The sequence below is a fragment of the Vombatus ursinus genome, unplaced genomic scaffold, assembly GCF_900497805.2.
Source record: "Vombatus ursinus unplaced genomic scaffold, bare-nosed wombat genome assembly UNPS02014787.1, whole genome shotgun sequence".
Taxonomy (NCBI): Eukaryota; Metazoa; Chordata; class Mammalia; order Diprotodontia; family Vombatidae; genus Vombatus; species Vombatus ursinus.
The window spans coordinates 4297844-4324359 of NW_020954565.1; the positions used below are offsets into that span (position 1 = coordinate 4297844).

The 26516-nt window shown below is 36.5% G+C and overlaps 1 protein-coding gene across 5 annotated transcripts in view; it reads left to right on the forward strand.

Annotated features, from left to right (window-relative positions):
* The window catches only part of CDC14A (cell division cycle 14A), a 291416-nt gene that overhangs the window by 133435 nt on the left and 131465 nt on the right, over window positions 1-26516 (forward strand). For all 5 annotated transcript variants that reach the window (XM_027868272.1, XM_027868267.1, XM_027868271.1 and 2 more), the window contains exons 7-8: window positions 8087-8149; window positions 12709-12796. In XM_027868272.1, the coding sequence (XP_027724073.1) occupies window positions 8087-8149; window positions 12709-12796 (151 nt within the window). The remainder of the gene's footprint in view (window positions 1-8086; window positions 8150-12708; window positions 12797-26516) is intronic.

Consider the following 26516-nt stretch of genomic DNA (forward strand, 5'->3'; position numbering starts at 1 on the left):
TTGGGAGTCAGAGACCCTGTGACTAAGGTTTTTGAGGCCTGGTACTACCACTGTGTCACTACTTAGCTTAGGACCCTAGCTTTCTGCTCTGTAAAATGAAGAAGTTGGGTTATGTGATGCCTAAGGTGCCTTTCAGCTTTCAACTCTTGATCCTCTAGTAAATGTAAATTATTTGTGAATCATGAATACCTCTGTTCCTCCCTCTTAATTAGAATGTGTTTATCTTCCTTATTTCTCTTCTTAGTTTCTGAACAATGGTATCAGAATCAAACTGCCTGTTTGTTGCAAACTTTATCCCTCATCTGTTTGCAGTATTGTTATGTAAGTTCTTTTTTTTAGGAAGACTTGTTAATTTGATTACATGTTAATCTGAGTAAGTGGCTCAGAATAGGATTTGGAATTGTAAGGAGGTCAAAGGCAGTAGAATACTAGTTTGATATTCCTTATCTTGAGTTTTCCATAATAAAATGTTCTAAAGGGAGGCAAATTCCCATACAAGTATGAAAAATTGCCCCTAGGCCTTCTTTTAATGGTGCTATGATGCTGCATCTCATTTTGGTTCTGTCTCCTGTTATGGAAGTGATTACGCTCAACTGTTAACATCATAGGATTTTCGAGTTTAGAGATCATCTAGTTCCCTTCATGCATTTTACAGATGTATAAATATAGATGAGAAACTTGAGGTTTACATGTGGCCCTATTTTATAATTTCATTTTATTAGATTAAGTCCGACTTTCTCCTTCCTTTTGGATCTGACTTTTCAATTCAGTATGTTAATTTTATTTGTAATCTGTGAGTTCTCTGTAAATTTGCTTGGACTAGGGCCTACACCACTGGAGTCATTGACAAAAATGCTGGAAAGCACAGGGCCACAGCCTGCCACCCTCTTGCTGGAGAATTTCCAGGATGCATTCCCATGCTAATACATTTTGGTAGCAGTGTTAGTTGTTGTACAAGCCATGCCATGAATTCTTTTAAAGCAAATTATATGTCATTATGTTTTATTGAGGAAATTATAAGGAATAGAATATAGCAACAGCTTCTGTTCTGGGGAGCAGTATTAAATTTATCATATCACAATCTGTATTTTTTTTTTTTCCTAAAGTTTCTTTTCAAGTCATACACAGCAATATTCTAATCCTGGTGTATTTTGAGTTATGATAAATTTGGTTATTTGATTAGTTTGCTGTATGTTGAGTGAAATTTTTCAAATTATGCAAAATGCTTTGTAAATCTTAAAGACCTCCTCCCCTCAAACACACGTCAGTTATCATTATTGCTTTTAGAAATATTATTAGTTTTGTACGACCACCAGCCTACTGTACCATATCATTCCTTTCTTCCTTCCTTATGGATCTTTTTTTAAAATACTTGATGTTTTGATCTCTCTAGCTCCTGCTGCCCAACCCCCTCTTTTTCTACCAGTATGCTGCTGGTTCCTCAGTAATATCACCTTCTCTTTTGATTTGGACTCTTTGCCAGTGAGATTTTACTGTAATATAATATGTAGTCTTTCAGTTTCTCTCCTTCATTGCTCTCTGAAGGCAACATACAACTTAGTTTAGTTTTTTTAAGACTTTTATTGTTACGCATTATAAGGAAACATGAAGGAGGATAAAGTAATAAAGGGAAATGTTTGTAAATTAGGAGTTTTGTGGACTTGAAGCTTAGTGTGAGTCAATTGTGTGGTATTGCAGCCAAAAAATCTAATGTTTTGAATTGCATCAGTAGAGACATAATATCTATAACAAAGGAGATTAAAGTTCTGCTGTAAATGTTTTGGTTTGGCCATATCTGCTATATGGTGATGCTTTCTGGACATTGCATTCAAAGGTGGACATTGACCAATTTTATTGTTTCCAGAAGATCGCAGCTAGTATGGTAAGGGGACTGGAGAACATGATGTATGCAGATCAGTTGAGAGAACTGAGGAGATTTAATGGGAAGAAGAGACAAGTTAGAGGTAACATGATAGCCTCCCCAGGTATTTGAATGGCTGTCATGTAGGATTAGATTTAGTCTCCTTTGGAGATTAGATTTATTTTCCTTGGCGCTAGCGGCAACAAGTAGAAACAATGGGTGGATACTGCAGAGAGTTAGATTTAGGATTGATGTAAGCACAAACTTCTTAAATAATTTTGTCTGTTTAAGAGTACAATGGGCCGCCTTGGGATGTAATAGAGTCTTCCTCTTTGTAGGCTCTTAAATGCACTCTGGTTAACCATTTGCTGACCCTGTTCTCGAGGGGATTTCTGTTCAGGTGCCAGGTTGGAGTAGATGGCTTCTGAGGATGCTGCCTGACAGATGAGATTTCATGTAGGCCTCTCATCATTTCTATCCAGAAGTTCAGTAACCTTTCATTGGGCTGATGTCTTATAGTATTCTATAACTCTGAAACACTGGTGTTCCATGTACCATTTAGAATTTTGAGTTCAGTTACCTCTTAAAATTCCTCTATTTAAAAATTTTTGTTAAATGAATATTTCCTTTTCTTCTTCCTTTCCCAACCTACTGCCAATCTGCTACTCCAATCATACTAATTACCCAATCTAAATCATTCAGTTTTAGATACTTTTGAGGCAAGAGTTGCCTGCCTTTACTCACTCCTTCTAAAGTCTTACTTTTTTGTTCAAATTAATTTTGTTCTACTTACGAAAACATTCCAACCCAATTCATCCACCTCCTAGCCCATTCCATTGTGCTTTTAGGAATATTTGTTCCTATTCTTTTTTTTTCCTTCTCATTCATGTATTTATTTCACAAGCAAAAATAAATTATACCATTAAAGCTATAGCATTTAATAGGAGTAAAGGAAAAGCACTGTCAGGGATGTGCTGTACAACAGTCCAGTCCAAAGTGTAAAACTTTTATTAAGAGCTGTTCTGTTCCCATGGTGGAATAAATACAGAATCTTCAACTCTGGAATATTTAAAGAGACCAGAAATCAGGCATATAACCCTTTTAAAACAATATGACAAGGGTATATGAATAGTTGATAGAAAATAATTTCTATTAATACCATGCTGCAAGATGGAAAAATTCCCCAAATTAACAGCTAATTAAATTCCCAGTGAAATTTGTGGTGTCAGAAGTATCTTTGGATGAGTTCCTTAGCTTCCCTGGGCCTCAGTTTCCTCATCTGTCAAATGAGAAGGGTGAACTCAATGGCCTTTGAGATCCTTTTCAGCTCTTTGTCTAGGCTCTTACATTCCCATGGCACTTTCCTCTGTTTCCTCTCCTCAGGAAAGTGACTTTTTAAAAAGCTGCACTGTATTACATGTTTACATTTGGAAAATAGCTCAACATACAGTAAATAATAACAAATAATTTCCCTCATTAGTAAGGGCAAAGTCAAGGCACACATTTAAATAAACCCTGATGTTTTGATCAGTGGTTTTACTTGATGTGAGGGTTTTGCTATTTAGGAAATCCCTTTACTGATGAAGATCTTGTACTTTAGGTTGATTGTCTGGAGCACTGCTTAAAGGTTTGGGAATTTTTCCCATAGTCACAGAGCTTTTACACAACCCTGGGTAAGATAAAGGGCTTGAATTTGGGTCTTCGCTACTCCAGGGCTGGCCCTCTCTCCACATGGTAAACCTCATCTAGATCCTGAGATAGCTACTTGGAAACATTTTTCCCTTAGACAGTTTCTTATTTATTTGTTAAAACACATACATATATATGTACATACACACTTACACATTTCAGTGAACCCAACTAAAGGCCTTTGGATAGAATTATAAGAGAACTTCAATTTAATATTCTGTTGAGTGTAACCTTAAAAAACTGATAAAGTTCAACACCTAGGGGCAGATAGGACATGCCTTGTACCGAATGTATATTTCAGGATGAGTTCACCTTGGAATGTTTCTGTTTGTTTATATAGTGACAGTAACCCGATCCAGGCATTTGTTATATTGTTTACCTTCCAAAGGAAAGCGATAGCTTCATTCATAGGGTCTCCTTACAGACTGTGTATTTTCAAAGTTAATATGGACATCAAATTGAGAGGTTAAATGAAATGAGATTAGGTTGTTCAGTAGCTCTGCAGCAATAGAGGCCTGTTGCCCATACTGTGAGTGCAACATCAAACACCATTTCCTGCTCTGTTTACAAAGTAGTGATGATGCGGTTTAGGGGTTCAGGGGTGCTGGTACCCCAAAATCACAACACGCAGGTGCTGCCCGAAAGAATTTGACCCAAGCCTTCTTGCAGCCAAAGACAAGGTTTATTAGAACATCCATCATATTGGGCAGACTCTTAAGGAATCTGAACATGGGTAAGCAGTGGTTAGATTATAAGAATCTAAGCAGTGGCTAGGTTTTAAGAATCTGAGCATCTTAACGGAGACAAGATGGACCTTATATACAGAAAGACCCTGGGAGAGTGGCCAAGTAGTCCATGAGGTAATAGAATTCTCAAGGGTGGGAAATGGCCTGAGGCCATAGGGAGGCAAGACAATAGAGGGGAGATTGGGTGTAGCCACAATGAAAGACCAGTTGATGGGACCATAGCTGCCAGAGATTTGGCCATGTGGGAAAGTACAGAGTCCATGAGGTAATAGAATTACCAAGGGTGGGAAATGTTCTGGGGCCAGAGTTTTTCCTTTCTGGGGCTTAGATTCCAACCCCATCAGGGCCTGAGTTTTTCCTTTCTGGGGCTCAGATTCCAACCCCATCATTCCCCCCTCAAACAAATAGGAACCCAAATTCTTTTGGGGTAAGGGGCGAAGGTCTCAGCTTCCGAAACTACTTCCTGCTGGCAAGGGGCGTAGAGCTGTCCCTGCCTCAAGGTGGTCCCAAAGAGGAGGTTGACTGGAACTGAGCACAGGCTGCATTCAGGGAACGAAGTAGAGACATTGGCTGGTACTCGCTGTTTGCTACCAACTGTAGGTGAATGGCCTGTAGTCTGGAAGACACAAATCTGACAGAAAAGACTGCAGGGCCCAGATTTAGGGCCCAACTTTGAGATGATAAAACATCCTTAACTCTGTTTGGATTCAGCCTATGAGCTTTTACCTCAAACAGCAAGTTTTACTATCACAGCTTAGGAAAAACTTCCAGGATTTACATCTCAAACTTAAATTTGTCCTGGTGTAAAAAGCCAGTCATTAGAGATTTCTATATGAAACTCAAACAAGTTTTTTTCAAGTTTACACATTAAAACAATAACCAACAATAGCTGAATTATTTTAGTGGTAATCAAATTATGAGAAGCTGTTTGACATAACTGATAAAGAAAGTTCACCAATTTGAAACTTGAAACAAACCCATTACCAATCAGGTGACTTCAGTTTTGTTAAATGCACTTCCAAATTACTTTACACAGAGAATCAACATCTCATTGTTAACAGTTACAACTACAAATTTAAAAGAGCATGCTTACCCAAGTTTGGAGGCTAGCTTCATTACCTTGAGCAGGATGTGCTGAACCTGGGTGATGCTTCCAGGCAAAGGTTGCCCCAGAGCTCAAGGCCATTGCCAGGGGGGCCCATGCTTTGTAGCTGCTGCCCCTCCCCCTCCTTCCTTTTCCCCAGGTTGGGGAGGGTGAAATCAAAAGTACTCAAGCGAAGGGAGTGGAAGAAAAGAGTGACCAGGGTTGTAAGGAGGAGTTCTAAACTCCTTAATGATCAGTCACAAAACCTCCAGAATATGCCAAGATATTTTTAGCTGTTCTAACTTTCCCCTGTAACCTCCATGAAGGAGGATTCAGAGGTGCAGAGGGAAGGGAGTAAGTAAGCCTCAGGGAACCAAAAAGCAACTGCAGTTTCCCCCAATTCCCTAGTGCCGAGGGAATTCACAGATACATTCCTGAATAGGGTGTCCATCCTTGTCCTATATGCTGTGAAAGGTGTACCCAGGTCCATGGCCTCAAACCGACCCCGTGGACTGAGAGCCTGAAAGCATCAGGCCGAGTGCGAGGCAGCCTCGTAACTGTCTGCCAGAAAAGCGCCTCCAAGCCTTGGTGCTTGGAGAGCGACCCCAACTGCAGAGCAAGAAAGGGAGGGGAGGGAGGAGCCTTACATACCTTCCAGTCTTGGCTGGAGAAGAACTTGGGGTTAGGCAGTTTCCCCATATGGGCCACCAAAATGATGCGGTTTAGGCGTTCAGGGGTGCTGGGACCCCAAAATCACAACACGCAGGTCCCGCCCGAAAGAATTTGACCCAAGCCTTCTTGCAGCCAAAAACAAAGTTTATTGAAGATTCGCCATATTGGCTAGACTCTTAAGGAGTCTGAGCATCTATGGGCTATTGACTAGATTGTAAAAATCTGAGCATCTTAATGGAGACAAAATGGACCTTATATACAGAAAGACTCTGGGGGAGTGGCCAAGTAGTCCATGAGGTAATAGAATTCTCAAGGGTGGGAAATGGAGCCTAGGTGGGACCCAGGGTGGGAAGTGGCCTGGGGCCATAGGGAGGCAAGACAATAGAGGGGAGATTGGGTGTAGCCACAATGAAAGACCAGTTGATGGGACCGTAGCTGCCAGAGATTTGGCCATGTGGGAAAGTACAGAGTCCATGAGGTAATAGAATTACCAAGGGTGGGAAATGTTCTGGGGCCAGAGTTTTTCCTTTCTGGGGCTCAGATTCCAACCCCATCAGTGAGAAGGCTCCATAAAATATGTGTATATTTACCAAAGTACGTAAATGCAAATGTGGACATACATGTACGTGTTTATCACATGATGGTCAAATTACATAGTATAATTTTCTGGATTTGATTCCTTTAAAATTTCACTTTGAGTTGTACTAGAAATACAGCTGAAGTTATTTTCAGAGCACCTGTGTATTTGAGTCCCAATTGGCTCTTCCACTTACTAATAAATGACCTGTGTGACCTGGGGCAAATTATTTAACTTATCTAGGCTTCAGTTTCATCATCTGTAAAATTAGGGATTTGGACTAAGTGGGCCTTTACTATCTTTTCCAACTCTAAATCTCTGATCATGAGTTGCTAATATGTTTTTACTTTTAATTGAAAAGAAGAGAAATGGAAAAGTTAATTTGTGTCGATGGTATTTTCCCCTTCGGTAGTTTCTTGGCATTGTGCATACAGATGAACTTGGTTGGTTTATTTAAACGTGAGAGAATTAAAATAACTTAACTCCTGTTTATTTTGCTATTTGGAGTGATTGGTAAGTAGGTATTTTTACAGGGTAGATGAGAAGCTTAACTTGGTCATTTTCCATACTCACTCCTCATTTTTAATAGCTTTAGATGTGATTTTATTTCGCTTTTTATTTATCTTTTTTCTTTTCAAGTGCCTGTTGTGTTTTTCCTTTGCAATTCACATTGCTTTTTTTTATACATAGAAAATACCCTATGTCCTCCCATGAAATGAGTTTTCAGTGAGTTGGTTTGCAAAAAGTTCAGGTTATCAAGTTACCACAGTTAGTCTTTTAACATTTTCCAGATGGATTAAACTAGTTTTTCCTTCTCAGTCAAATTCTTTCAATTTTTTATGCCATCAAAAACTCACTGCTAAGAGGATAATCAATAAGAAATAACTTCTCCCAAAATGTGGTTGTAGAAACAGTATGAGGCACCATTTAGGAGAAATTCATTCCCTGCTAAATTCATGCTAAAAAAAAAAAAAAAGAAATTCATGCTAAAAAATTCTTTCTAGCATCAATTAAAAAATTTTTTTTTTCGGAATTGAAGCACCAGGATAGATAATGTATGAATTAATGATGTTATGCCCCTTCTGTGATCTAAGCATGAATATGGTATTCTGTGATCGAAGCATGAATATGGTAGTATATGTTGAGATTTGGAAGACTAGTTATTCATGAAAATAAACCACATATGAATATGAACTTTGGATGATTTTTGTGGGGCATGTTTCAATGTTTCTCAAAATAGTCAGGTCTTTGAAATAATACAATAAACCTCATCTCAAATACCAGTATTGGGAAGTTAATTTCTAGATCTAAGTTAAATATCGAAGACTTTTAAACATTTTCTTACTAAATTAGGATCGTTCAAGTGACATTGAAACTTGAGGTGAAGGAAAATAATTCTGAATGTTAGTTATTAGTCTTTATAGCGGAGAAAAACTAATTTGATTTCTGTCTTTCAGGGATTGCAGCATGGGTTTTTTGACTTTGAGTCCTTTGATGTGGAAGAATATGAACATTATGAGGTTTGTAAAATTTTGTAACGTTTCACATATAAATTTAGTTTCTTTGTTAAAATTAAGTACGTTTTTAGTGGAACAAAGGGAAAGTTTAGCAGATGCAAATAGATCCTTTTTGTCACTCCTTTATACTGTAGTCTGATATTACTCCTTGGTACTGTAGTCTGGTGTGATTTAAGAAAAGACAGGGAGGGGGCACTCTCACTTTTATTTATGCTGTTGGACGTTGTGTAATATGTTTACCTTTAGACTCAGTCGCAAGTTTGTTTTGAAAATTGCTCATTTAACCTCTTGAATATGAGTTATTCAAATTGGTCTAGAAGTATTGCTCGATGCCAGTGGGAGCATAGTTGAGGTTATATATTGTGGTAGAATGAAATCATAGAGTATATATTGATAAAACAGTGGTGGAATTATTTGGGTTAATTAAGAGTCAGTAATTTCTCTTTTCTCTCCCTTCTGTTTTCTTTCCTATTAATATAGTGTATTTTTTGTAATAGTTCAGACTCTTATAGAATCATATAATGAAGGAACATTAGAAGTCATCTAGTTCAACTGTTCAGTAGAATGTAAGCTCTCTGAGGACAGGGATTGCTTTTATTTTTGTCTTTATACCTCCTCAGGCCAACACATTGCCTTGCACATAGGAGGTGTTTAATTCATGTTTCTTAAATTAAATCTCCCACTCTCTCCACCCCATCCCCCCCTTTTTTTAATAGATGTGGCCTAGACAGGTTAAATGACTAGCTCATGGTTATGTAGCCAATTGGTGGCAGTGTGGGGATTACAGCCTAGGCTTCCTCAGTGTGGTGTTCTCAATACTGCATACTGCACACTCACCTTGGGAATTTATCCCCTGGACACTTTCACAAAGTGGTAGAAGCTTGGTATACATATTTTGATACACACACACACACACACACACACACACACACACAAACAAACATGTATATGTGTATTAGGCAGAGGATTTCTAAAGTAAGGTCATGTTGTAGGAAATAATGTAACTTAAAAGATCATAGTAGGAGGGAGACCAGACACTTCTTTTCTTGGACTCATTAGATTTTTATTTTCTTGCTAGAATGTATAACTTGTAATATTTGGGTGAGTTTAAAGTGTTCTTAGAATAAGTTAGCCCTGTTGAGCCCTCCTTATAAGATTTAACAAAGAAAAAACGGCCACTATTCTAAAAGTCTTCTCTGAAACCAAGATTTTAGTTCTTGGCCATGCTGTAGGTGAGGTTTATCCTTTTTGAAGTAAACACAGTATGTAGATATGGTTTAAATTACAAAAGGATTCCATCACTTTATAAGAAAATTTATGATGTAATTTAAAGTAGTGAGTTTCCATATTGCATTTTAAACTATCATAGTCATAGATTTCAATTTATACTTAAATCGAATGTTTTCCAATGATCTCGTGCTTTTAAATCCATGATCTCATTGAGATCCTGTGAACTTTTTAGATCACACTTGGTGTAGAAGACAAGTTCTATTTGTAGTTGTTTGTACTAAGAAGGCAGAGATAGACTGGTCACATTTGAATGGAGAAAGTGTATGTATTACTATGAGAGTACAGTCTTCACTTTACAGAATAGGTGAGTTTCTGAAAAGTTGAGTGTAAAACTTGGTTTTAAATTTAACAGGTAGGGAATTTTTTAAAAAACAAATTTGTAGTAAATGGTTTTACAAAATGAAGAATCACATTTTATAGTAAAAGATAAACCCTAATTTGTCATTCTTGTAAATCAGAGGTTTGATTATTGAGTTTTCTTAGAAGGAGGCTTATGAGTAGTCATGTGACATTATTTGGTATTGATTATATGATTTCTTTTGAGCATATTACTTTTTTTTGCCTTTCTCTGATTTAGGCATTTGACAAAAATAATTCTTTGGGGTACCTTTTAATTCCAGTTTGGCCTAGATTTCTTAGAAAGATACAGCTAATTAGATAAGTCAGTCAGTGATCTTAACTCTTATGTTTAGAGTTTACTGTTTACATTTAGTTACAACAGTAACTGTTTACATTTAGCATAATTTAGTCAGAATGAAGATATAAAGCCATGTTAGAGCTGGAAGAAATTCTCGACATCCTACAACCGTAGATTCAGAGATATGAAGGATCTTGAATGTCCTCTGATTAAACCTGATTATTTTATAGAAGAATCAGAGATACAGGAGCTGAAGTGACCCGAAGAGTAGCAAAGCCTGGATTTGAACCCACTTTCCTCTGGGCTTTGGCTTTTAATATTCCATGAGATGGCATCTGGTCCAGCACTGCTCCAAACTAACTCATTTTGTGGCATTTCATTGATGGTTGATAATTAATTGATTCATCCACCAGAAGATGACAAAATAAAGATTCAAGCCTGAGTCTACAGATTCTCAGTCTGTTGCTCCCAATGTTGCATATACTTAGTTTTCTTGGGAATTTGTTCTCATGTCGTGATCATGAAGCTTTTGAAATTTATAGATGAGGAAATTGAGGCCTGAAAGTTTTTAACTAAGGTTATAACTGCAGCTTACTAGCAGCAGAGCCAGGATTAGCACCCAGATTTTGTGACTTCATATCTATTGAATTTTGCAAGATAACCAAAGTAGGCTTGAATTGAATAATTTTAGCTGTAGCTATAGCTTCTGATGTTAATTTTTTCGAGAAGAAAATCCTCTCTCTGAATATTGATTTTCTTTGTTCGCTATATCAGATTCCTTTTAGCTACTAAAATTAGCCCAATATAAGTACTGTCTATATTTTTACTTAGACAGATCAGTTATTTTTATCTTAAGGAGTGAATATATATCTTGATAAGCACGTTTTCTCTTTGTATATGATGGTTATTTTAAATTAAACTAAATGACCAAAATATATAGATTTAGAGTCATATTTATACTGATATGCATGTAGTAAACATATTTCACAAGTGTGCATAAGTCTTGGACAAAGAAACCAATTATCATCCATTATTGAAGTTTGGTGCTTTTTAAAAATATATTTAAAAAATTTTTAGCATTATTTAGCATTATTAAACATATATAGAGTGGTACATGATTATAAATCCCAACTTTTAAAAAATTATTTTCCATGTTTGTATTTGTGGGTTGGAAATGGAAAAATGGTTAGTGTCATTTAATGTATAAGGATTAAATTTTTATAGATGTGGGCTAACACTTCTCACGAATTATGATCATATTGATCTCTGTGCTATTTATATCAAATATGTTAAAAGTCTTTACAAATGATGTCCAGCTAACACATCACAAGTTTAGAAAAGGTGCTTAAACTACATTAAGATTGGAAGCATTCATAATTTTTAAAACAGAAAAAAATTTCTTCTTCCTGTTATCGATAGTTTTGACAAGTCCTATAATTTTTAACTCTTGAGAACATTTGAACAATGTTGGTTTAAGACCATATTTTACTAAAAGAACTATTTCAGTAGTTAAAAGAGCTGTTTCTAATGAAATGTTCAAATGAAGTAAAATGGGCAACCCCAGCCTGTAAGATTTAATTTAATGGTAGTAATCATAACTTTAATCTTTCTAAAATTTTATTGAGGATATTTTGGAAAGGTGTCTCTAAACCACAAGGTAATAAATTGTAGGCAGACATTATCTATATAAGATACCCCAGTGACCCATCTTTAAGGCGAAATGTGGTCAGTCAGTTTTTGGCCATTTAGAGATGGTGATAAAGATAATATACATTATTAAAATAGATATCCCTCCAAATGCTTTTTGACATTAATTTTAAAAATAAATCTTTTCCCAGAACTTGTAATTGGTAAGTTGAATTATAGTGGTAAGGAGATCTGAGTTGTAGCTTCATTTCTGCCACATAGCACATTGCTATGTGGGACCTTGGTAAGTCATATAGTCTTGTCTTTTTATCAGTGTCCTCATCTCTAAATTAAGAAACTTGGAATAAGTACTCTAACATTTTATGATTTTAGAATTTTCTTTTGTCCTGGCACCCTCTAGTGGATTGACTTACTAATGAACAGGAAAAAAGAGAAAGGAGAGGAGTAAAGAGCTGGATAATTTACAACCTAAATAATCTATTCCTGGATAATAAAGAAATAGTAGATCTGTATCTACTTTTAGGCTGAGTTAAGAGAAAAAAAATAATAAACAAACCTAGGATATAGTATGTGTTTCTTTTTGTTTGTGTGTATTAGCCGCCTTCAAATCACCAAAATTCAGTAGAGATACTATTTCAATTAGTGATAGCAAATCTTTTTTTTAATGAATTTATAGGGGATTTTTTTTTTTGTGTCAGGAGGGTGGAGAGGGACAGGACCTTTGAGTTAAATTATTTTACATGAAATCCTATGAACTTAATATACTTGTAGAAATGTTTGTGAAGCATGCTGCTAAGTGAGTGAGTGTACTCTGGGTCGCATGTACATTTTTGAAGTTAATGTAGTTTTAATTTCACATGACGGCATAGTTTATCAACTTCATACAGAAAATAAACTCAAAAGCAATTTTATTCACTAATGACTTTCTCCATTGCTGTTCAAGTGTTGTTCAGTGCTTTTCTTTCTTTCTCTTTTGAAATTCTCACAGCGGGTTGAAAATGGTGACTTCAATTGGATTGTTCCAGGAAAATTTTTAGCGTTTAGTGGACCACATCCCAAAAGCAAAATTGAAAATGGTATGTTTTCCTATTTTTAAAAAAAGTTAGTTTCTCTTCTTAAATATTCCTAGTGTTCTTTGGATATACCTTTACATTTTTCTACTCCTCAGATCACACCTATTATCTGATCTTGTCTAAAGAGCAATTAGTAGTTACTATAAATTATTAATTTATATTTACATATAAAATATACAAAATACATATTTATAAATTATAATATATAAATGCACAAATTATAAATACATAACTTTATAAATATATACATATACAAATTATAACCATATGATATATTTATAAATTGTAAGTTTATTTAGCAATTCCTGACTAAAACATAAATATTTTGATTACACCAGTACAAATAGGTGGAGCTATAATCATGTTTTCAAGTGGCAAATTCATTAGGACTTAAGGTTTTTAGTTGATTATGGGTCTTTCAGTCATCACAAAAGAAGTTCTGTTTGCCCAGGTGGGAAGAGTTATGACTTACCAGTGAGTTCTTATGTTAGGGTTTAGTTTTATGAGTCTGGCATTAAGATTAATCATTTGAACTAGTCTCCTGCATTCATTTTATTTATTAGTAGCTGCCAATAAATTGTGATTTGTTTCAATTTCTATAAATTTATAAAAATCATTTCACACCTGACAATTCCTCATCATGAACTGTACTTCACTGCTATTAAAAAAATACTGATAGTAAATTGAAATAGAGCGTTAAGCTACGCGGGGGAGTCCTTTTTAAAAGAACAAGACATTAGAAATTCTTATTTATAAATTTGCTAATGGTTGGATTTTTTTGTATATGCTAGACATTAATTAGCCTGTATTCCAGTTGGGTCTTGAGCAATGTGAAGGAGATGCTTTTAGAGAGGTGATCTTTTTTTTAGGACAGGTCTCACCAGACTTGCCTTTATGCTTTTTTTTTTTTTTAACAGAATTGTCTTGTCTTGTTTACAGAAAATCTTTTCAGATACGTAATTTTAATTTTAACATGTCCTTCTAGTCTGAACTTCTATATGGGTCTTCAGAAAGAATTTGGCTACTTTGGGTTTTGCATATTTGGTGAAGATATCTCTTACCAGAATTCACTTAAAAGTCAATAGGTCAGTCAATAAGCTTTTATTAATTACCTACTATATGCCAGACACTGTGCTAAGTAAAGACTGGGAAATAAAATGCTTGCAGGTAATTTGGTACAGGAAAAAACACTGTTTTTTCTTGGTGCTTATGGGTTAAAAGTTCTAGATGAGGTAGTGTGAAATAATGAAAAAAACACATTTTAATAGTTATCAGGATTTGTGCTCTCTACTTCATAGCCAGGTGACTTTGGGCTGATCTTAACTTCTCTGAGCCTCAGTTTCCTTATCTGTTAAATGTAAATAATAATGTCTACCCAATCTATCTTAATGGGTTATTATTAGGTTCAATGCGGAAGAAATCAGTTTTTAAGCTATAAAAGAATATACAAATGCAAAGTATTATTGTTATTCAGCCTTTCTTTGTGTAACTGCAGAAATTATTTTATTCACTGAAATCACAACCCACAGGTTATTTTTTATTGTATACTTAAGGGTGCTTGAAATGCTGTATTAGATTCCTCAAGGCACCCAAGGCTTATAATTAATTTCTTATTTGAACATAATGTGTTCACACACTGGGTGCAGAAGGAAAACATTTTAGAGAAGAATTTCCATGGTGTCAACCATAAAAGAGGCCTAGTCATTTTCTGTAACTGACATAGCCATCTACCTCATTGATATATTTGTGTGTATGAGTTTTGTGTATTGATTATTAATAAGAAAATTCTTATTTGAATTTTTTCATTGTCTCATATATTTTGAATATAAACCAAGGAACAGAATTCAAAAAAGCTCTTTCAGAATGAACATATTTTCACATATCTTGCTCACACATCAATACTTCAAGAATTCATGAATTCATCATTAGGGGTACTCTTGAAATTTAACTGTAGAATTTGTTTGTTCTTATGCATATCCCTTTCCACATTTTTATGTGGAAAAATGTTTATTTCCACTTAGCCTGTTCAGATCCTCCTCAGATCTTCGTGGTCTATAAAATGCTAATAATAATAGATTGCGAGCCCCTCCTCCAAGGGAGGATTACCTTTCTTTGCATCTACCTAGTACAGTGCCTGGCAAGTAGTAGGCTTAATAAGTTAACTTAAAAAGGTATGTAGGTAGTAGATATTTTGTTATAAATTAAAGTAAGTTGACATTCTTTAGGATAGGGAAATGGAGACTTTTTAGAAACCTTACAAGCAACTTGATGACGTTCCACGGAGTTACAAAACTAGGTTTAGAATAATTATGTTAACACCTTTTCCAGCTCTGGGACTCTGTTCTCAGCAGCTCATGTCTCTTTAACCTTTTATTGTTTATAAAATCTAACTTTATTCTCCTCATTCTCTGAACTTTGGTGTATGGCTTTTCATTTGTACTGATTTTAAAAAATACACAAAGGTGGTAAAGACTAAAAACTAAGTAAGGTTATATTGGTAATTGCACACATCAATGTCTGATTTAGGACTGATGCTGAGTCTGGGAAGTGTGGTTAAGTTGTGGAAAAGTAGCATATCCACCTGCAGCCTTATGCCCCAAATTTCTGCTATTATTTCTCTTGCCTAAGGACTTTGAAGTGCCTTAGTCTGCTATGGATAAAGCATTTATATTGTTCTTGAATCTTTACTCTTAAGGTGTGTTTTACTTAAGAAATTTAATTCAAAGTTTTTGACATGATAGAGGGATTTCCTCACCAAGAGCTATCTACACAAATGAAATGAAGGTTGAGTCAAAGTGATTTTTTTTCTTTCACTTTTTATCTATCCACATTGGATGCTATTATCCACTTTTGAGGCTTGCAGAAATATGGCAATAGGCTATGTGGGAGAAAGAAAGGCAGAGAGATTGCTGGAACTGGAGTCTGGAAAGCTGGCTTTCAGTCTTACCTTGGACACTGACTAGATGTATATTTATGGGCAAATCACTTAGCCTGTTCAGATCCTCCTCAGATCTTCGTGGTCTATAAAATGCTAATAATAATAGATTGCAAGCCCCTCCTCCAAGGGAGGATTACCTTTTTTTGCATCTACCTAGTACAGTGCCTGGCACGTAGTAGGCTTAATAAGTTAACTTGCTGTATGTACTTCTTACATTGTGAGGAAAACAATGTGTAAAATGTGAAATGCCATCTAAATATATTTTAGTTATTCTAGTTGGGTGTCTCAGAATCAGAAAGAGAGGGGTTACTGAGTGAAAAAAGTTGGCAAATATCTCAGGAATATACAAAATGGATCCTCTGATTCTTCTCTAGGCTGTGTTCCAGACTTCCTCTACCATTCTGAAGCCTTACCATGCCCTAGCTCTTCATCCTGAAGCCTCACTCCAGCCTTGTTATCCACACATTGGAAGCTCTCTCTCTCTCTCTCTCTCTCAGCTCCCAGAGCCTCTATTTAGGGAGGCTGCCCCAATCAACCATGCCTCATATCTTTGCAGGCTGCACTTTGGACTTTCTCTATTATATCCTATATGCCTTGGTCTCTTCCCCTCATTTCACTACCCTCGCCTTTTCATCTTTCTGTTATGTGTTGTCCTCCACCATTAGAATATAAGCTCCTTGAGGGCAATTATTCTCTACATCTGTTTGTAATTCCCCATGCTGAGCACAGTGCGTGGCAGATGTTATTTTTTTTCTTGAATCTATAACAAAGTAGGTTGGCATCTACTTTTTGGAAAAGTGTAGTGTTGAGATGCCATTGGGTGTTACTGTGGACGTATGCAGGAGTTTTGTGAAGTATAGGTGGCAGAGAAAGAGGAGAATTTGTCAATGAATTTTAAGGCTTTCTTCACTTTTTCTTACAAATGGATTTCTGTAAGATAAGCCTCCATGATTCTTTAAAAATTAGATTTTTACTATCATACATGTACATATATCTTTCATATATGTATATGGGAAACGTGTGCTTTTATATTTTTATATCTATGTAAATAGGTATCATTCAAAGTTATGTCATGGAGGAGGACTAAACTGTGTTTTATAGCAATGGTGTCACACCCAAATAGAAATGGAGGTCACTAAGTCATACATAAAGTCACTCCTTTTCTTTCTGCTTCTCTTTGGATCCCTGCTGGCTGCATATTGACTTAGTTTTAAAATGTAATGTTATCTATGTTTTGTTTGTTGTATATTTATTTTGTTAAATATTTCCCAATTACATTTTAATCTGGTTTGGGCTGTACTTGTGAGTGTTGGGGGCTGTGTTTGACATCTCTGTTTTAGAGGAAAGCAGCATGAACAAACTTTAGATCAGGGGTGGGGAACCTGTGACCTCGAAGCCACATGTAGCCTTCTAGGTCCTCCGGTGTGGCCTTTTGACTCTGTCCAAGTTTTGCAAAACAAATCCTTTTATTAAGAGGATTTGTTCTGTGAAGTTTGGATTCAGTCAAAGGGGCCACATTTGACCTAGAAGGCCACGTGTGGCCTAGAGGCCACAGGTTCCCCACTCCTATAGATCCTTCTAAGGCCCTTGTAGATTCTGTCAGATTCAACCAATAATACCTCACGTAACTTCTCCTGCCTCTTGGGGAAGTCTTCCTCAGAGTAATTCTGTCTTGGGGGGAGGGGTAAGATTAATACTTCATTTGGAAGTTTGCTCCCCAATCTCTGTGACTCCGATCTATATATCACAGGAACTATTGTCACTTTTTTTTTTTAAGAAGACAATTCCAAGAAAGATAATCAAATTTCTCCTTTTCCTAGGCACCACCCACTTTACCACCACACTCCCTTAACTGAAAGAAGAGAAAGCGTCTGAGAAAACCCAGGAATTTTAAGTACCTTCTCTTCCTAGCATCTTATCGCTTGCTTGAACTATTGCAGTAGCTTTCTGATTGGTCTCCTTTCTCCACTCCAGTCCATCCTCCCCTCAGTTGCCAAAATGAATTTCCTAAAGAGCAGATCTGACCATGACAACTCCTGTACTCTACTTTAGTGGCTCTCTATCTCTCATCTTCAGGATCAAACAGAAAGTCCTCTGTCATTTTAAAGCTCTTCACATCCTGTCCCCCTCTGACCTTTTCGGTTGTCCCACATGTCTGCCACCCTTCCCCCATGGTGTGGTTTTTGAGCCAGTTAAACCGGCTCACTTAGCATATATTCTGAGCACACGACACTATGCTCCATTTCCTATCTTTTTGCCGTTCTTTTGACTATCCCCCAAGCCTGGAACGTTCCCCGATCTGTCCTTTGCCTCTGAGTTACTCTGGCTACCCTTCTGCAGGACTCCTTTCCCAGTATCCCCTAGTGACTTCTCCTCTGAGGTTACTTTATGTTTACACTGCATATGTCTGGTACGTTCCTAGTTATTTACATGTTTCCCAAATTTAATGTAAGCACCTGGAGGGCAGTGGCTGTTTTTGCCTTTTTTGGTATTCCTAGCTCTTAGCACAGAGCTGGACTTGTAGAAAGTCCTTTAACAGAGTCTTGTTGGCTAATCCGATGCTTTTCTCCTCCTCCACCATTATGGAGCAGTGATAGATTCTGACTGTTTCTTCCTACCTAGGAAGAAAAGAGGTTAGCCTCAAATCCTATTCCTATTTTCCTTCCTGCTAGTCTAGGCCTTTATCTCAATAATAGAATAGAATTTGTTCCCTCAAAAAAAAAAAAACAGAAAAAGAGCAGGTAGAGAATTAACTCTCTTCTGTATTTAGGAGTCTTGTCTCTTTCTTTGGGTGGTGGGTTATGGAAAAGCGACTGTGGGGGGAAGTCAAGGGCCAGGGCCTTGGTTGATTCCTCTTTTCTGGGGATAGGATAACTATCACTGAGCCCTAGTTAGTTAGTTATACAACAACTGAATGGAATTAGGAGGTGGGAAGAGGAAAGGTTAGGAATTTAGTTTTCAATCTATATTGTTTACATTTATTTTTTTTAGCAAGATTTGAGATTTAATAAGTTTTAAAATTTAAAAACAAAATGAGGTGGTGGTAATTTATATAATGTTAAATTAATGTAGGCATGGACATCCTTTTTTTTAGGGGAGGGGCAATATAAACAATATGACCTGTATTAATGGACTGTTGGGGCAAGTAATAAAGCTGGTGGCTCCATTGACAGGAAACTTTGAGCTCCTAACAAAGCAAAGTCCCATCTTAACCATCTTGTGAAATCAGGCCCTGGAGCTGGAGTGTGTAACCATCCGTCTATCAGGCACCAGGCTTTGGGCTGCCAGACTGCCAGATGCGATGTAACCTGCCCAGCTTCACCTCACTCTCGCTCCGCCAGCAACTGTAGACAGCTGTCTATCTGCTCAGGCACCTGAGGATGCGCACATCCAGCTAGGGGAGGCGATGTCAGCAATCTGGCTCGCCAGCTGCTTACGCTGATTTAGCCTTTGGCTAGAGTATGAGAGCATGCATGAGTGCCATCTACTGGCAACTTGAGATGAGTGCAGGCTGACTGGATGGGTGTTTCCAACGAGGCATTGCAACGTTCCTGCTTATACTGATTCTTGAAAAAAACCTCCCATGCCAAAAATCAACAGAACAAGTGCCTATCTGCATCAGGGGTTGGAGTTTCCTCACTGAAAGCTCCCTATAGGGTTGAAATCACAGATCTAGTCCTCTTCCCTTTCCCACCCTCCCTCCAAAAGGAATCGAGATATTTCTGTTCATATATTTGGCAGTATATTTCTATTCATTTAAAAAAAAACTCAATTGTTCCATACCTTTGTAATCAAACAATTACTTGAAAAATAGAGAAAACTTAAGATTTCACTGCATTTATTGTTTACTGACAGTAACAACGCATTTGATTGAGTAAAACAACATGATACTTTAAGGGCTTTTCTTGAATAAGGCATCTCTCAGGTTCATGTGAAAATCATAAAGGATTCCATGAAAGATTTAAGATCAGAAATAACTTTAACTCTTTTATTATTAGTGTCTGGCAAGACCGAAAGCAAAGAAATATTTGCTTACCATTGCTTTCGAGAAATTCCAGCTCATAATCCAAACAACAAAAGGATTTCCTGTAGATAGTGAAGTCAACTACCTATTCCTGTGGATGACAGAGATACATTCACTGTCTATTTGAAATATATTTCTGAGATGTTGTTGAATCCTTGCATATCTGTGCTCTCATTGATGTTTGTATTCCCTCCGTCAATGCAGAACTTAATTCATCCATTCCTACCTATCCTTTCCATCTTTGTTCACGACCTTCCATAAGTTCACAGTAGGGGGTCTGTCATTCACAATAGTGGGTCAGCCCAATGTGCTGGAGGTGGATGGGGTGGGGGGAGAGAGTCTTCATTGTATTCTTTTAACTGTATTAGATGCCAGAGCATATGGGCTGTTTCAGTTGTCTCTTATTACTTCTTTGTGACTGGCTATCTTTTTTTTTTGTCCCAGTAATTAGTTTCTGATGTCAATCCTTTGGATCACTCCTTCTGAATAATTTTGTTTTTTATAATGTTTTGCAACCTGCTCACACCCAGCATCATCTCTTTTCCATTGCAGTTTGTATAATCTTCAATTTAGGTTCTTCAGACACTGGAGTATTACGTGGCTATAAATCAGTTGGAGAATAATGGAGCCTCTGTTTCAGGAAGAACCTTACGGCCACTGAAATGACTTTGCACTCTCCCAAAGGTGGTCCAGCTCCCTTTCTTTTATTAATTTCTGGTCCCAACTCATTGTTTAGTTTTAGTATCAAATTCTGTAATACTGATAGGCAAGCTTTGTAGGTTTTCCATTCAACTGAATATCATAATCTGAACAGTGGCATTCTTTATCCAGTTGGTTTTTCCTCGGTATGTAGACCAGACTCTTTATAGTAATTATGACTCACACATAGTCTCTACAGCGTTTAGGGCTCGCTGCAATCGGCACAGTTGTCATCTTCAAACAGGAATGATCTTGAAGGTCCTCACTATCTATAACTAGTCTCTCCTTGACTTGGATCTCCTCTGTGGCAATGGTGAACATCTTTGGCAAGAGAGCTTCTTTTTGCTTTATGTCTTGTCTCATGTTAATGATCAAAGTTCTGGTTGTTGAAAATACTATCTGTTATATCTTCTAAATATTTTATAATTTTGACACATACATGAGAGACACTTTGTTGTAAGAGATGACAGCTTGAAGATAATAAAATCAAAGACTTTTTATAGTCAACAAATGGGATTTTGTGTTCTTTATATCTTTCATTAAATAAAAATGTGACAAATGTTATCTGGGCATTGCTTGTGAAAGGTCACCATTTCCCTTTAGTACCTTCATAAAATATGTCCTTGTTTGCATAGATTATTCTAATAAAAATTTACATATATGGGAAAGTGGGCATGTGCATTGATAGCAGTTCTCTTGCTGGTTTAGTGTTCCATTGTTTGCCTTTGGGGGTAATAACAAGATCTGAAATCTTTTCCTTTAGTTCTTTCATTTTCCTAAAGAGTGTCTCCTCCCACACAGACCTGTTTGTCTGTACTTGATCCCGTAGAGCTTTTTTCCACTTTGGCTTCTTCAGTGCCATTTCCATTTCTCTCTAAGCACATTCAGAATTCTGAGTCTGGATGTGGAGGTTGCACTCTTCTAGATGGTTTGTTGTTAAAAAAAACAGATATAGATATATATTTAGATGTAGCTATAGATATATAGATACATATCTATATTTAGATATATGTATTTTTCTGTATCTATATATGTATCTGTAAATCTTTTCTATCTTTTTATTGTCCTCCTGATTTTATCCATAAGGGCAAGTAGGTGGCACAATGGGTAGAGTGCTTGCCCGGGAGTCAGGAAGACTCATCTTCCTGAGTTCAGATCTGGCCTCAGACACGCTAGCTGTGTGACCCTGGGCAAGTCACATAACTCTGTTTGTCTTAGTTTCCTCATCTGTAAAATAATCTGGAGAAGAAAAATGGAAAACCAGTAACATTGCCAAGAAAACCCCAAATGGGGTCACAAAGAGTTGGACACAACTGAAAAATGACCCAACAACAACAGATTTTTACCCTTAAATATTCTTTGCTTAGTTTAATGTGAGACTTTGCTTAATTGAGTTCCTCATTGAGCTTTCTTTAAACTAATCTTCTCCATGGCTTCTTGATGTTTTATGAGGCTATTCTACTTCTTGTCTTTTACCATCTCTCTCCATAACATTTTACATATGAGTTTATATTTTAAACCGGTATTGCCCATGGCTGTTGAATCCATCTCTCCACTAGGCAAGGAAGTCAAGCAATTCCTGACCAAGGTGCTTGTTAGTCTCTTTTGACCTCATGATGACATTTGACTTATGATGTTTAAAATTCTTTATGAAATTATTATAATCTTTGTTGTAATTCTGTATCCTTTCCTCCATCCATTTTCCATTTTTTTGGCATTAAGAACTTATTTAAGTATATCAGGATGGAAGTATTTTAAGAATATACTATATCTTTTTCTCATTTCTTTTGTTTTATCTTTGTATTAATTTTGATCTTTGCTCTAATTTGTCTGAATATACATAGGCAGCTTTTTCAGGAATGACTCTCCCATGAGTAAAAATAATTTCTTGCCTGCTAAAATATAATCAGTTTTATTTTTGTGTGGCATGCTATTTGTTTGGTTGTTTTTGGTAAGGCAGTTGAGGTTAAGTAACTTGCCCAGAGTCACACAGCTAGCAAGTGTTCCGTGTCTGAGGCCAGATTTGAACTCAGGTCCTCCTGACTCCAGGGCCGGTGCTTTATCCATTGTGCCACCTAGCTGCCCGATAGCATGCTATTTGTCATAAAGAATTTGAATCACTGTGTTTAGTGCTGATATTTTTCTTGAAGAAAATATACATAATGTATAGGTGTGAAGCTTCTGGGTCTACCAATTTTGACCTCACAGTTCCTACTAATGAATCCTAGTTTTCAACACTTTTTGCTGACCTCACCTATTCCATCTTTGCATTGAAGTCACTGAGTATCAGTATATATATTGATATAATTTGAGGGGTCTTATTGAGTTCTTCATAGACTTTCTCTACGTCTTCATCCTCTGTAACAGATGTTGATACATAAGCTGCAGTCATTTTCATGGTGGTCTTTTTGCAAATACTTTTCACGAGCACTGCAAATAAGAGATGACCAAACGTTCCATGAAATGATGTTTCTTGTTGCCTTTGGATGCACGATAAAACCAACTCTGCCAACTCCTTAATTTGCCTCTGCAAGGAGAACCTGTGAGTCTTCCTTCCATTTAGCTGCAAATATATTTTGTCTTCTGGTTTTATTTATATTGAATGTCAAGACTGATTTGATTAAGTTCCTAGGGTACTAAAATAACCGGAAGAAATGACTGCTGAACTGCTGGTGGTGATCATGGAAGTTGAAAGAAGCTTCATAGGCCTGGATAAAGGGAAACGTTGTCCCCATTCTTTTTTCTGAAGGGTAGAAAAAAGAATCTTCAAACTATAGACCACAATGAACCTGACTTCAGTACTAGCTAAAATTTAGGTGATATTTTCAAAGGGGTAGATTGTGAACATTTAGAAAGGAGAGGTAAGCGCTGAAAGTCAGTCTGGCATAGGATTTTGATAGGCTAACCTTTTGCTTTTCTTTTCTTTTTTAAAAATATAATTCGACTGGCAGATCAAGGAAATTCTATAGAGAAAAAATACTTATAGATTTCAAAGTCTCCCATGTTATTTTTTTTGTGGACAAGAAGAAGTGACGTTGGCAGCTAGGTGATGTAGTGTATAGAACACTGGACCTGGAATCAAGAACACCTGAGTTCAAATCCAGTCTTAGGTACTTAGTGGTTATGAGAGTCACTTAACCTCTGACTGCCTCATTTTCCTCATCTTAAAAATAGGTTTAATAGTAAGCACTTACCTCATAGAGGAGTTGTGATGATGAATGAGATAATATTTGTAATATATTTTGCAAATCTTAAAGTCCTATAATATAAATGCTATTATTATTATTATTATTATCATTATCATTTTTTTGTGGTTGTTGCATAACAGTGTGGTTAGATGGATTCAAAACTTGGTTAGTTAATTCAGTCAACAGGCTCCTAATAAATGCTCGATATTGTGCTAATTACTGGAAACACAAAGACAAAATGAAATAGTGGCCAGACCTAAAGAGTAATAATAATAGCAGTAGTAGCTGATTTTTATATATCATCTACTTTAGGTTATATCACTTTAAGGTTTGCAGAGTGGTTTTTACATACATTATCATATTTGATCCTTGCGAGACTCTGTGAGAGAAATACTAAAGGTATTATTGTCCCCATTTTTACAAATGAGGTCAGACCACAACTAGTAAGAACAAATGTGGGCTTTAGATCCTGGTCTTTCCTGACTCCACATCCATCCATTCTCACTTCACTGTATCATGTTGCTTCTCATTATTAGAATTTGATTTAATTGAGTACAGAACTTCCTAAGAGAACCAGTCTGAAAGTGTGGAGGTCAGTGTGGAGGCTTTGACTTACTTTGGATTGAATAGGGCAGGTGTAGATTTAAAGTTTGAAAAGGAAGGCATCTTCTTTCTCAGTCCTTGCCCCACCATCCAAAAGCATTGTTACTTTATATATTTGCTTTAACATTTCAGCTACTTGTGATTTCGTTGTTGTGGGCACACTTTCCACCAGCACAGAGATGTTCTGTAAGAGTTGCTATGGTTCAAAAATTCAACCTGTGGTCAATCTGGTAAAGACCACTGTGAACCTAGCTAGGCTGGTCCTTGAGTGATACAGATGGATTCTGGGCCAGTTTGCATAGCCTTCACCACTGCATAGGACCAAGCATGTATTCAGGAAATGAAAGTTAATTAATATTGGAATAGACAGTATCCTGCAGTGTGTCCTTATGGTCTGTTTGGATAGTCATCAAGAGACACTGGAATAAGTCTTTATTGGAGATTGTATAAGTACATAAAGACACACCCACTTTTTATATTCCTCATGGAAAATACCTGGTAGCAATGTTGAGCTTATCTGATCCTGGAATTTCCAAATGCAATATGTATTTTTTTAGTGGATCTCAGTGTTCAGTTGAGAAACTTTGGGATGAAGTGCTGTACTGAGTCATACCTATGGACCATCTATCATACTCTTTTTTCTTTGATTCTGGCACAGAGGCCAGTTTTATGGGACTGCATATGTGCCTTCCACAATGCATATCTTAAAAAATTCAAAGGTGTATCCCACACTTTGTAGTTTTCCTTTATAGACTTTTGAATATGTTATCTAGGGTTCCATGAAGTCCTCTTAAAAGAAATAAAAGGAAAAAAAAAGGAATGATTTCACTGTGACATAATATAAAAAATACTATATTTTCATATTATTAGATATTAGAGTAGCAGTGCAAAAAATGTGGTGCATATGTATTCTGTGTGCTACAGAAGTTTGTTTATGGAAAAAATTAATCTGATTCATTTTTGATCAAGGAATTTTTGGCGTATCAGGGAAATTTGTTAAAAATTGAATCGACAGCCTCTGAAGTGTTCTCTGTAATATTAAATTTGTAACTGTATGTGGGCTTAGCTGTCAGGTAGTTAACTTTCTTGAATTAAGAATTTATCATTTCTGACTTTTAAATCATTATGTATAACTTAAGAATACTGGAATATATGTTTACTTATTAAATTCAGAAGGTATGTCAACTTTGTTGTTTTATCCTATAAGGGACAAGGTTAGAAACTGAGAGATGAGCTTTCTGTGTTAGAAAGCTATTCAATACTTCATTTATTAAATTAGCATGTGTTTAGCATCTCCTTACCTATAGAACTTGGGTTATGCCCTTAGTATAATGAATTCTGGTCTGTTGAACTGCTTTACAATGGGGGCTGATCCCCATACAGTTACATTGATATCTTTGTTGAAGATATTTATGAATTTCTTCCTTCCCTTATCTAATTGATATCTTTACCTTGTGTTGTATGTAGGCTTCACTTCTGCATACTGTGAACTTAACTGTCTAGAAATAATTTGGGTAATGGGGGAAAGTAGGCAAAATAAATCTGGTGTTTCCTAAATAGCAGTGTATATTTTTTCTAAATGTGTGCATAAATTACTGCACCTGGCATTGACGGATGTAAACCGTCTCTAGATTGTCTGCTTTGTAGACCATCTCTATCCAATTTTAAATTCTGATCTGTCTTCTTTGGCTTGCTCCCTGACTGTCTACTCTGTTGCCAACTACGTGCATACTCAAGGAATGAAAGTTAATTAATATTGGCATAGACAAAGTGTAATTCGGAAGATGCATATGCTGCCTCTGTGAGAAAGCCAGAACAAAGATATAATGCATTCCAAAGCCGAACATAAAGACACTTTGTTGTATTGGTACCATCACCCCTATCCTTTCAGTGCAAATAATTAAAAGTTGGCCAACAGTTTGCCCAACTCTAGTGAAAATAGAAAGGGAGTGATTTAAGATGGTAAATCGTCTCAGTTATGGGCCTGAAGTGAGCACAAATTGGGCAAAATTTCAAGTTAGCCTTAACATAGACAAAAGCTGATAAATTAAGACTATATTGGAAAACAGGTAGGAGATATGGTACCTAGTATGAGGAGGCAGAAAGAGAAGACCATATGCTTTGTTTATTGATCACCAAATATTTTGATTTAACATTTAAATCCACTGGTGCTAAGCTATTAAAGTATATTTAGTGTTGGTTGCCTAGAAGGGACTATATTATATTTTCTTTATAGTTTTTGAGAAGTTTGCAGACATTGTACCTACCAAG